Source organism: Grammomys surdaster, unplaced genomic scaffold (assembly GCF_004785775.1).
Source record: "Grammomys surdaster isolate TR1022 unplaced genomic scaffold, NIH_TR_1.0 125901, whole genome shotgun sequence".
Lineage (NCBI taxonomy): Eukaryota > Metazoa > Chordata > Mammalia > Rodentia > Muridae > Grammomys > Grammomys surdaster.
Window position 1 is genome coordinate 654,627 of NW_021620725.1, and position 13,667 is coordinate 668,293.

A 13,667-nucleotide genomic window follows, 5' to 3' on the forward strand; every position below is an offset into this window, starting at 1 on the left:
TCCAGACATTTGCTTTCTCCCAGTTTCATCCTAGCTTCTGTTATGTGGTTTGACTACATTAATACATAGAATATGGTTGGACTGACAAATGGATATTTTATTGTCTATTGCTCCTGTTTCCTGTTATTTTTGTTTCCTTATTATCCATTTATTTATGTGTGTATCAGATATTTTAGGCAATTATTTTAATTTTGATTCAAAATATTTTAAAGTATAGATGTGTATGCGTGCCAGAGAGTGTGTATATTTGTGTGCGAGCAAGCATGTGTGTGTGTGTAAGGCAGGGTATAACTTGTGGGAGTCTGTTCTCTCCTTCTACCATTTGGGGTTCTGGATATTGAGCCAGGTCATCAGATTGGAGAGCAAATACTTCTACCTCCTGTTCCAGTGTTCTTCTGTTGCTGTGACAAACACCACAAACAAAATCAACTTAGGAGGAAAGGCTTTATTTGCCTTCTTCTTCCAGATAAGAGTTCATCAGCTTCCAGATAAGAGTTCATCAGTTAAGAGTTCATCAGATAAGAGTTCATCAGTCAGCTCAGGAACTCCTATAAGGACTCAAAGCAACAGCCATGTAAGAGCACTGTTTGCTGTCTTGCTCGATGGCTCCTGCTCAGCTAACTTTCTTACCCACCACAGGACCACCTGCCTGGGAGTGGTTCTGCCCACGGTGGGCTGGGCCCTCCTGCATAAATTAATAATCAAGCTAATCCCTCACAGGCAGGCCCACAGGCCAATCTGATCTAGGCAATTCCTCAATTGAGGCTTTTGTCTCAGATGGCTCTGAGTTGTCAAGTTGAAGGTTGAAGCTAGGACAACCCTGATCCATCATCTCATAGACTCTTAAGTTCATCAAGCATGGTTTTCTTTAGTTCTTTGAACATTTAGGGGATAAATTCTTTGATGTCTTAGGCTCTTAAATCCAGTGCCTGAGGCCCATCAAGGATTGTTTCTATTACCTATTGATTTTTCCCCTTCTGTTGCTCACCATGCTTTATAGTTTTTATAGGTTTTTGTTTTTGTTTTTCTGCCCATTGGATGATTCAAATGGTGTGAGTGCTAGTGATTCTGTGGATTAGAGGTTATCTCTAGCGAGGTTCCAGGTTCCTGCATCCTGCTACAAAGAATTCACCAGAGGCAATTAGATAGTAGCAAGCAAAAGAAGAAGAGTTTATTCAGAAAGATGAACTTCCAAGGAGGCAAGCTGTAGCAGGCTTTGCCATTTCCCAAAGGATCTGGGCTTTTCTGTACATGATTTGTCTGTCGCATGTCGTTCTCCATAGAACTTTACAAGGCGCATGTCATATGATTGTCTTAACCCACCACCCAGCGTGAGATCTATTCTCACCATGAGTCATTGGTTGTTTTCCGATACTCTGGAGTGCCTCTCCACCTGTGCCCATGGCATGAGCCAGTCTGGGTTTGCCTCGGCCGGGAATTCCAGCCTTCCTCTTTGCCAGAGTGTTTTTTCAGTAAGCCAGTTTTATAAGGCTTTACCTACTTTCTAGGCCCTGCTCTCTGCCCTACCCACCTACCTCATTAGCATCTCTGCATTCTGAGAGGTTTCTCCCCTCCCAAAGGATTGCCACTGTTGATCGTGTTTGACTGTTCAAGAACTTGTTTAGAGTGAATCTGGGTTTTCCCCATAACACATGGGAATGGATATCTCTGCTGCATTTGTTACTGCTCTTCTTTTCTCTTTGAGGCTGACATTCCAGAAGTCACCCTAGATATTGACAAGTGATTGTTAAATGTTACCCTCAAACACAAAGACCCACAAAGGCCTTTCCTTCTACTGACAGATCTGTATGTATATTGGGCAATGTGGCCAAAGTTGAAGCTCCTCTCATTTGATCCAGTTTCTACACAGTCTCCCTTCTCTTGTGTGTCCGGCAGGAATGTGGACATAGCTGAAGCTCTGTCTCCTGGCCGCTCCCCATGTCTGCAGCTTTGTTTGGCAGGAGCATATGGACGTGTCAAGCCCACTCGGCCTCCTTTCCTTCTAGATGCCAATGACCTTGCTAATCTGCCGCTTGGCTTGTTCCAGGTGGGACCATGTTCTCAGGCTGCCCAGATGACTTTAGGGTTTCCCCCTCTATTTCTAAACACAGCTTTTCTGCTTTCTCCACATCAGCCCCGCCTCCTCTGTCAACATAGCTCCTAGCTTTCATGGCCGGTCCCAAGTTCACAGGAGTGCCACACGGATGGCTTCTGAAATGTTCATGGTGCTTTCATATAAGGACATAATATTGACAGAAAGAGTATGACTTTTAAGTCTCATTTTGAATGTGTTTTCTAAGCGATTACAAGTGTAACTAAACAGAAACCTAATCTTTTTATTGTTTCAGATCTCGAGCTCCACCTATAAAGACAGGAATGAGGAATACAGGCAGCAATTCACACACCTGCCTGACTCAGAGAAGCTGATAGCAGGTACTCGGGACTTCTGAGCAGACAGACAGACATGACGGACAGCATGGAGATAAATCCTAGGCCTTCATGCTAGACAGAGACTGCTTTGTAAGGAAAGCAGTGTCCCGTTTTACAGTTAGATGAGCTTATGCCACATGTAACCAGGAGAATGTAGCAGGATATTTTCCCACAAGTTGGGAGGAGCTAATGTGGAAGGAGTAAGTAGAGGAAGAGGAGAGAAAGAGGAGGAGCTAGGCAGAGAGGTAGGAGCGATGGAGAGCCACGCATGTATCGGGAGCAGACCTTGGTAACTACTCATATCTAGGTTAGTTAATTGGTTAACACTTCCAATTGTGTGGGCATCTTGTTAATTTGAGCGTTGCCAAACATATAAAGCTATTGGATAATCTTTAATCATTAGAGTCTCATTTCTGCTGGGTACCACGTGAATGGCGGGAAGGTTTGGGCTCAGCCCAACCTTGTGGAGACAGCGTGGAAGATTGGGAGAGCCATCTCCCATGCTGTCGTCTTGTGGGTGGCAGAGCAGCGGTGAGAACACGCTGTTCGTGACCTCAGGTCTAACCTAGTTGGGAACATAGTGGCTCTGGAACTTCCGTAACATAAGACAGCTCGGGTGCATTAAATATCTCCTGCGACAGGGGAACAGTGATTTATGACTGATGAGACATTACATACTAACTAAGAAGAAATGTGTGCTCATGGTTTTGTCCAGTCCTTCGATATAAGGCTTTGAAAGGAACATTTAGATTTAATATTCATCCTATGGTAGCTCTCCTGAGAAAAATACACTCTTCAACAAGTGCTCTGATAGATCAGTTTAATAAGAATGTTCTAGGGATAGAACATGGGTGGGTTAAGAAAACGAAAACAGGCAGCAACTTGGGACAGCGCCTGATGTTCAAAGTTAGAATAGCTTAAGCAACACGATAACAACGATTTGGGATAACGAACCAAAGAATCAAATAAGTATCTATGAGTCCATATGGCTGTGAACAAGCGCTTGAGTAATTAAACATTGATGGAGAGCAACAGTCTTCCCTAAGCTTTCAGAAGTTTAGGGGCCGGAGAGACAGCTTCATTGGTGAGGTGTCTGATGAACAAGCAAAGGAGCTGAGTCAATCCTAGAACCCATATAAAAGCCACCTGTGGGGAGGTTCTCCTGTGACCCCTGCAGCTGGGCGCGGGGAATGATGAGACAGGCCAATCAGTGAAGATCATGGCTAGTTATTGTAGATAAATCAGTGAACCTCAGATTCAATGAGAGATCCTGTCTCAAAACAATGAGGTGGACCAGTGGTTAAGAGCACTGGGTGGCCACTCTTCCAGAGGACTTGAGTTCAATTCCCTGTACTCACCGAGCAGCTCACAACTGTCTGTCTCTCCAGTTCCAGGGGACTGGACACCCTCATACAGACATACATGCAGGTAAAACACCAATGTACATAAAATAAAAAATAATATAGAAAATACAGGAGCTGGAAATTTATCATTTGGATTTGGCAATTTAGAGGTCATTAGTAACTAGGAGGAGGAAGAGGGGGAGGAAGCAGCAGCTGAGATCTAGTGAATAGCTAGTTACATACCTAAAGCTAAGGTCTCCTCAGTTCTCACTCTCCATGCCTGTATGGCTGAGGAGAGTTCGCCTCACATCTGACATACAGATGGACAAAGTGGTACTGTCACGGTGAAAACCTTTCTCAAATGTGTACATGCTAATTAAGTTTGGTGTTCAGCACTCACAACCACATTTCAAGGCTCTTAGCCTCCTCTGATAGTGTAGTCCTGGTGACTAGATTGTTAGCTAATTTTTCTCAAGCATGACTGCAAAATTACAGCTGTTTCTAACTATCCCTTGGAAACAGTTTCCCCGTCCAAGTGCTAATGAGCTCCAGCCCCGTTTAGTTGTGAAATCGGGCACATTTGCTGTGGGATGGCCATGGGGATCTTAGAAAATGTCCAAGTGTCTGCATTAGTGTGGCTTTTTCTTTATTCTCAATACTTTTATTTACTAATGCTGATCAAAGAAATAGCCATTAAAATCTATAACGAACTTGAGCCAGTAATCCTACTTGTGGAAATTACACTTTAGGAGCATACCAGTCTCCTCAGTGCTGAGTGGGGTAGGGCTAGGCCATGGGAAAGGGAGTCTTGGGGGGATGATTAAAATATGAACAGCATGTATATTTTGGAGCTGAGGCTCTAGTCATTGGTTTTATTCTTTTTTCACTCATTTTATACGTGGGTTTATTCATTGGCATCTGCTTCCTGTCTTCTAAAACTGTATAAAATCTTTCAGTCTGCTAATGTACCTTCCCACCCCACCCCCGGCACTGTTTTTAATTTAATTGATTGAATGTTGTCTTTGCCATCTCTAAAGAAGCCTGTATGAGGGGAGGAAAGAAACGCATGTCTAACTATTATCCCATCCAACGTGCACTGGTTCTACACACTGTTGGCTTTTTTTTTAAGTAGTGGTATTCATACCTTTAAATTTATTTACCCTTTTAAAAGAATTGTTTGGAAGACTATTGTTTTGTGATGTTATTGCTCAAAACTTACATTTTGAGTGCTCTGATTATCTATGTGAACAAGGTAGAGGTACAGACAGGGCCGTGTTGTATTAAGGAGATGTAATCCAGTACAAAACTCTTGCCGAGTCAGAATACCTCTCCCAAAGGCAGGAGAATAAAACAAACAGAACAATTTGTTATTGATTAAACATCAACTAGAATTCGAGCCAGACATGTTGATTCAGGTCTGCAAATCGAGCATTTGTGAGGCAGAGGATGCTAAGTTCAGGCCAGCCTATGATATGCAATGAGCTCATCACCAATCGCAGGTACACAGAGATATCCTGTCTAAAAACAACAACAGCAACAAAACAAAGCATACAAACCAAACAGACCTCAGAATGTGGTGTGTCTGTGTTTCTCTCTCTCTCTCTCTCTCTCTCTCTCTCTCTCTCTGTCTCTCTCTCTCTCTCTCTCTCTGTCTCTCTCTGTCTCTCTCTCTGTCTCTCTCTCTCTCTGTCTGTCTCTCTCTCTCTCTCTCTCTGTGTGTGTGTGTGTGTGTGTGTGTGTGTGTGTGAGACATCACAAAATCTGACAGTCCTGCAGATACAACAGGCTAGAAACCGCCTCCTTAAGGACCGATATAGCTGGATGCTGAGCAGTAGGCAGAGTGCTTGCCTCAGGGTTCCATCCCCAGCACCATGTAGGCAGAATGTGGTGGAATGGGCCTATAATCCCAGCACTGGAAGGGTGGAGGCCAGAGGATTAGAGATTCAAAGTCATCCTTAGCTACAAAGTGAGTTTGAGGCCAGCCTGGTTAGGCTCTACAAGAACCTGTCTGAAATGAAGGAAGAAAAGGGGAGGCGGGGGAGAAAAAGAAGACCAGTCCTGAAATGAGCCAAGTTGACATTATCATGGGTCACATTTAATCCATCTCAACCTTACCTTGTAATTAGCGAAAACAGCTGTGACAGCCAGCCAACTCACATGTAAACTCATCTATATGACTTGGGTAGTTTTGTAATGGAGAGCCAGTTACCCAGCAAAGCTAGGCTCTAGGCTCTTATCTTCCTGAATGGCTCCTGGGTCCCTGGCTGTGAAGCAGGTGAGAAGCCTCTTCAGCTTTTGAAAAGATTCAAACCACCTTCAAGGGAGCAAGAAAAGAGGAAAAGAACTGATTAAAAGATTAAAAGTCATTAAAAGAGAATGCTCTGAGAGAAGCCAGGGGATGTGGGTCTCCCCTTCTGCCCACCGACTCGAGAGGTTTTTTTCTTCCTTTTTTTTTCTTTTTCAATTTATATTTACTCTTTTAACTGTTGCAAGCTAACAAAATACAAAAAAAGAAAGAGTTTTAAATACTAAATCTAAAAAAGCAATCTTCAAAATGTTCTTTTACGGGATAATTTTCTGCTTAGTGAGGCCCTGGACATGTTGCTTTTCATGATCACTACTACAAAGTAGAGTATTTGGAGACACGTATTTCCTGATATTATTGGTTGTTTCATTCACTATAATTTTTTTCCAAAGCTGAGCATTGTAGCACACTCCTTTAATTTCAGCACTTGGGAAGCAGAAGTAGGCAGATCTCTGTGAGTTCGAGGCCAGCCTGGTCTACAGAGTGAGTTTCAGGTCGGTTAGAGATACATAGAGAGGCCCTGTCTCAAAATAAAAAGAAAAAAGAAAAAAGAAAAGACACATTCCCCTGTTGGCTTCCTTATGCCTACGTTCTAAGTTCTTTAGTAAGGCAAAGAATCATCTTGCTTATGTAAATACATGTATACTATTTAATGTATATTGTGTTGATTCGCTCCTGGATTCTCTTCCTGCTTTGTTCTGTATCTTTTATTTTGTGATTATGAAAATAAATCTTTATAGACATTGGAGCCGTTTAATTGTGCCATAATTGATCGTGTTATTGCTACAAAATTGAATAAAGCAAGATGTGTCAAACTGACCTAAGAAGCTTGGTTAATTTCTTGAGTTTTACTACAGCTTTCTGATAAACCATGATGAAGTTACAAAGTCTGTAACAACAATTTTTGACAAGCATTATTTTCTTATTTCATTCTAGGTGAATCAGGTTGTTAATACAACTGATCAGGTAGAACATTACCTCCTGAAGTGGCAATTATTTTTATAGTAGATACTCATTTATAAGTAGCAAAGTCGGGAGCACAGAAATGCATAACTTGCTCTTTTAAAAGAAAATGCTCTATCTATTGTGTGTGATATAATGCCTTTGCTATCTTTTATATGTATTTATTTTTCTTTGCCACAATTTTAAACAATTTTACTGTGGTCTATATTTATTATGGTAGCCCACGTTTTTAAGGAAGCCACATTTTAAAATTACTGAAAAGATCATCAATATATATCAAATATTCTTCTGTTAAAATATTGCAGGTGTGTTGCGTCTCTTTCAGTATAATTAGTTTAAAATAATGCAGGGCAATCTATGATCTGGCAAGGCAGGCACCATCTGAAAGCCTGTGACACAGTCCTTTTAACCTTGCCCCAGACCTATTTAGTCAGAACTCTCGGGGAGAGGCTAGCATTGTTATCAACCAACCAGGTATCTCTGAAGTCTGAGAAGCACTGGATGATAAAATGTTTCAATGAGATAAAAATTTCATGACACCTGAAGGTGACCTTTAACCCGGTCTGCTTAGGACATACATATTAGTGAACTGGATACCTAATCTGCTTACTTAATTTACTAACAGCTTTTATTTGGTGGCATCTCAGCTTTTTTTTTTTTTCCCCTGAAGGAAGCATTTTGAAAGGTTGACTATCTTGCTCAGTGCTTAGAATTTAACACAACTAAGGCTAAATATTTTGAGGCTTAGTCAACTTTTTTGTCTTGTGATGTTCTGAGACAGGGTCTGACTGTCCTGGAATTCACTATGTCAGACTGGCCTCAAACACACAGAGATCTGCCCACCTCCTGAGCTAGGATTAAAGGAATGCACCACCATGCGAGACAACTTTTATTTTAAAATAAAAAATTACTTTATGTAGTTTTAAAATGTAGCAGTTGACAGAGTCACCTCACAGAAGTTCTTCATTTCTTGTACTGTGAGTGGCTGGGGGCTATGGTTTGCATTAGGCATGAGGAGAGAGCTTACTTAGAGGCATAATGGTTGGGTGGTTTGTTTTTAACAACTTGACATAAACTAGAGTCACCTGGGAAGGAAGACCCTTAGCTGAAGAATTGTCTCCATCAGCCAACCTGTGAGCATATTTGTGGGGCTATTTCCTGATTGATGATTGATTTGTTTGTAAGGACTTAGCTCACTGTGGGCGGTTCTAACCCTAGGCCACTGGTCCTGGGTTGTATAAAGAAAGCAAGCTGAACAAGCCATGGGAAGCAAGCCAGTAAATAGTGTTCTTCAGTGGTTTCTGTTCTAGTTCCTGCCATGACTTCCCTCACAGATGACAGACTGTGATGTAGAAGTGTAAACCAAATAAGCCCTTTCCTCTTCCAAGTTTCCTTGGGTCATAGCATTTATCACGTTTATCACAACAGAAAGCAAACTAGACCAGTTGCCACCGTTTCCTTTTCAGTTAACAAAATATGCTGACAAAGCAGCTTAGAGAAGAAAGGGTCATTTCAGCTGACAGTACCAGGTTGTAGTCCATCACAGGGAGAGAGCTGGTTACGTCACATCCTTAATCAGGAACAAGAGGAACAAACGAATGCTGGCTTGTTCTCAGTATTCTCTCTCTATGCTAACACAGGCTAGAACTGAAATCCAGGGAACAGTGTGACCCACCATGGTCTAGCCTGTACACCATAATCAGTGTAATCAAAACAGTCTCCTAAGACATGCCCACAGCCAATCAATCTCGACTCTCACTGAGACACTTCTCCTAGGTAATCCTAGATTGTGTCAAGTTGACAGTAACGGCAAGGTTCCTTTATAGATCTTTGGCTGGCCTGGAGTTCAGGATGTGGATTAGGCTCAAATTCAGAGATCTGTCTGCCTCTGTCTCCTGAGCACTGGGATTAAAGGTGTGTACCACCATGCCCAGCCTTTTAGCTCTCAAATGTGTTGTGTGTTTTTCTACCATGGGGCCTGTGCATGTGCTGGCCTATCAGAATTCTGTCAACTCTTTATTGATGTTTCGGTTTCTGTTTTAAAGATTACTTATTCAGGGAACTCGTTCCTGATAACGCTTCTCCGTACCTGCCCCTTAGCTGGCTAGCAGCTCTCATATATCTTTGTACTTTGGTCATCCTCTTAACTTGGTTTTGTATCTGTTGATGGCTAATCTTCACTGTCAACTTGGGTAGATTTGGCATCTCCTAGGAAGGACACCTTTGGGTGTGTCTGAATGTGGGTTACACTGTCCCATCCATGAGCTGGATCCTGTAAGTGAACTAGAAGGGAAAGTGGGGAAAAGCAGCTGAATACAGTGAGTCCCCTTTCTCTGCTTCTCCATCACTGACCATCCTGCTCCCACGCTGTGCCTTCCCTACCACGGGGGGTGGGGGGTTGGGGGTTGGGGGTGGGAGGGAGTGGGGGATGGGGGAGGCGGGGACTGAGTTCCTGAACTGTAGTAGTTACCTTTCCTGTTGCTGCTCTAAAATCCCCCAACAAAAGCAACTTGAAGGAGAATGACTTCATTTTGGCTCACAGTCCATGATGGCAAGGTAGTCATGGTGTTGGGCACTCGAGGTGGCATGTCACATTGCACACTCATAGTCAGGAAGCAGTGAATTTTCTCCATCTTATACAGTTTGGGACCCCAGCCCATAGAGTGGTACCACCCATATCCAGGGTGGGTCTCAGTTGCTCAGTTAATCAGATTGAGATAATAATCCCTCACAGGAATGCCCACAGGCTTCTCTCCTAGACAGTTCTAGATTCTAACAGGTTGACAATATCAACCATCATACCTATCTTTCATTTACAAAGTTACAGAAGGGTAAGAAATATTTCCGATGAACCTAGTTCCCAACAAAATAGCTGGCATAGAGTGTATGGGTAAATGAATGAATGAATGAATGAACAAATGAATGAGTGAATGAATGAGTAGACAGGGGTGGCGTCCCACGAGCTGAAGTAGTATAGGTTTATTCAGTTGTCAGACTTTTGTGAATGACCTTCTCTTATCTTTGTTTCCACAGATTATGCTTGTGCTCTTCAGAAGGATATCTTGCTTCAGGGGCGGCTGTACCTTTCAGAAAACTGGCTGTGTTTCTATAGCAACATCTTCAGATGGGAAACTACAGTAAGATATGTTTGCATTTGCTTTGTTGATAGAGATGACTGCGTAGTTAGAATAAACAGTATTCTTAAAAGGAATGTATTTAGGATGATTCAAAAGTAAAACCATATATATTTGTATATCTATGTTTATGTAAGTATGATGTGTTTATGTATGCACAAATGTGTAATGTATTTTTCTAATTTTAATACATCAAGCCCCATTTGTACTTCCTGCAGTTAGGTTGAAAGGGGCTTGGCTGTCAAAGCTATGGTTACCTGACAGACTGTCTAGATTGTGCTTGAGGGTTTAAATGTGGACCCTGAACTCCCATGTCTTTCACACCCAGTCCTACGTTAGATCCCTGTATCGACCGGCATAACACTGACTGGAGTGTGTCTGACCCACTGCTTAGCTTCATGTTCACAGAGAGCACAGCATGTGCCTGTAAACTCCTAAAGCAGGGCTTTCAGCCAAATACTCTGGGTTAGATTGACACAACACTTGGTATTTAGGGTTGTATATGCCTCTGAAAACATGCACTTCAGTTTTTAAAAAGTATTTTTTTGTGCGTGTGTGTTTAGATTTCTATTGCTTTAAAGAATATAACCTTTATGACCAAGGAGAAAACCGCTCGACTCATCCCAAATGCTATCCAGATCATCACGGAGGGGGAAAAGGTGAGCCACTTCTCCACTTTTGCCATATTAATAGCAGGAAGATCTGTTTTACACAGATAGCATCGGAAATGCAGGTAGCTCTTGAAGTTATAGTGTCTTGTGGAGACACGAGATATTCTATAACAGATTCTTGTATGTTTAAATAGTTACTATCTACAGAGGAGAAATCAGAGCAGTCAAAGGTGGGAAAGACAGTAGGAGGTGAATAACATACAGTTCAATTATGTTTGTTTAATGATGTCACAATTAAATCCACTTCTTTTTATACTAATAAAAATAAAGAAATCCAAAGAATACAAGAGCATTACTAATCACTAGGTTATATACTTTGTACACAAAACTGTCTAAAGTATCTGCTAGGATGTATCTTCTACAAAGAATATAAATCTGTAGCTAGGCATGGTGGTGCGTGTCTTTAGTCCCAGTGCTCAGGAGGCAGAGACCAGCAGATCTCTACAAGTTCTAGGTCAGCCTGGTCTATAGATCGGGTTCCTGAACAGCCAGGGCTACACAGAGAAACCTTGTCTTGAAAAACAAACAAACACACACACACACACACACACACACACACCAAAAAAGAATATATTTTAAGGTCTCAGTTTTTGTTTTTCTGCAGCAGAGTTTTTCTGTGTATCCCTGGATGTCCTGGAACGGCTCTGTACACCAGGCTGGCTTCTAACTCTGAGATCCTCCTGCCTCCGCCTTCTATGATTAAAGTATGCCACCACTGCCTGGAGGTCTCAGGTTAATGAATTGAAAACTCCATCTGTGAAATCATTAATGCCCAAATCAAAGTGTCAAAGTTCTTAATCACTTCGGCATAGGACTTGCTTTCCCCTTCCTGTAGATAAGCACTTTGTGATAGGAAGTCACTGACTGGGCTGATGGAAGAGAGAGCCCACTATGTGGCTCCACTCAGGGATGCACTTTGCTGCACTTTCTCACTGAAGTCAACTTTAAATATGACTTTACCAAAATAGCTAAATGTAGAGAGATACATTGGGTCGAAAAGAAACACAGAATTATAGAATGAGCATTTTATCATTTTCTTGTTTCTATAATATCATAGGCCTCCAAGTTTAACTTGGGTGTTTTATGTGCACTGTTAACAGAGATCCATTAGTTTTGAAGGTTTTTTTTTAAAAACTTGAGAAAATTGCATAACTTAAAATTTGTATTATTAATATAGACATTTCTGAAGTTCACTTGTATTTTTAGTTCATACAGGGCTCAGTTGTCATAACCCAAAGTTCAGAATAAAAAAAAATTCCCATTTTGGCCTATAATGTATTTAGATTAATTTGAGAAAATTATGATAAAGACAAATAGCTGCCTAGTTTTAGCCCATTTTTCTAGTTAAAAAAAAAAAAAAACCAAAGAGCAACATTGTGCTTGAAAATTGTTTACTATAAGATACTATTTGTTATAAGGCAGGGTTTATAAGGATATCTCATTTATGCAAGAATTGTTTGTTTTCCTTTTAGCACAAGAGCAAGTGAAAACTGTTGAAAGTTGGGAGTGGTCAGCTTTGGTCAGAGCAGGACCCCACAGACCTTCACAACAGATGCTTCCCCTCTTAATTTTTAGAGTACTAAATTTGTCTCCTTATTTTTCTTTGTAGTTTTTCTTTACATCTTTTGGTGCCAGAGACAGAAGTTACCTGAGTATATTTAGGCTGTGGCAGAATGTATTATTAGATAAGGTAAGTGTGTTCATTCCGGAAGTGTTTTCTAAGAAGGCACAGTAGGGGCTAGTGTGTATCTAAGGATTTGCAAACAGCCCTTATTTTCATGGATCCAATTCTGAGGACAGTTCAGAAATTTAAAGCAAAAGATCTATAGTTATTTTTATGTTCATTTTCAAATTCAAAAAGAATTTGAAAATGGGTATGGTGGTCTGTGCCTTTAATCCTGGCACTCAAGAGGAAGAGGCAGGTGGATCTCTGTGAGTTTGAGGCCTGCCTGGTCTACAGAGTGAGTTCCAGAACAGTCAGGGTTACATAGTGAGACCCAATCAACACCATCCCCCCAACCTATTAAAAAAAGAAAGAAAAGAAGGAAAGAAAGAAAATTGAAAAACTTAGGAACTAGGGAAGTGTCTCATTGGGTAAAGCCACGTGCCACCCACCCAGCCTGATGATCGGAGTTTGATTTGTAGAACTCACACGGTGAAAGAGGAGAACTGACACCCACGAGCTAACCTCTTACTTCCACATGTACATACACACGTACACAACTAAATGGATAAATAAATGCCATACAAGTGTGAATTAAAGCATTTACAAAGGGAGTTTGTCGCAGACGACTGCGTATAAGCATGCTCAGACGTACACGCATACGGAGGCCGAGGAGGATGTCTGACGGCATCCTTGGCCATTCTCCATCTCACTGCTTTGAGACAGGGGCTCATGGATCCAGGAGTCAGCTGGTTAGGCCGGCTGGCTGGCAAGCGCTGGAGCTGCCTGTCTCCATCTCCCAGGGCTGGAGCTGGCGGTATGTGCAGCCATTTCTGGAGTTTTATGTGGGTGTTTGGGATTTGAACTTTGGTTCTCATACTTGCCCAGCAAGCATTCTTATCTGTTGATCTATCTCCCCAGCTCTGTTATTGTTGTTGTTTTGGTGGTTGAACCCAGAGCTGCCTCTATGTGCCACTAAGCTATGTCTCCAATGCCTATAAGTTACTGTGCTCATTAAGATCTTTAAGATAATGACCAAGATAAAAAAAAAATAGTAAAAGAAACATTAATGGAAGGAGAATGATTAACTAGAAACTATGTATTTCACACATAACAAGCTAATAATGGAATATAAAGGGACACACCCTTAGTGTGTTA

The 13,667-nt window shown here is 41.6% G+C and overlaps 1 protein-coding gene across 1 annotated transcript in view; it reads left to right on the top strand.

Annotated features, from left to right (window-relative positions):
- Nucleotides 1-13,667, top strand: part of Gramd1c (GRAM domain containing 1C) — a 74,333-nt gene that overhangs the window by 16,260 nt on the left and 44,406 nt on the right. The window contains exons 4-7 of the mRNA XM_028752429.1: nt 2,349-2,433; nt 10,075-10,178; nt 10,739-10,834; nt 12,456-12,536. Coding sequence (XP_028608262.1) covers nt 2,349-2,433; nt 10,075-10,178; nt 10,739-10,834; nt 12,456-12,536 — 366 coding nt within the window. The remainder of the gene's footprint in view (nt 1-2,348; nt 2,434-10,074; nt 10,179-10,738; nt 10,835-12,455; nt 12,537-13,667) is intronic.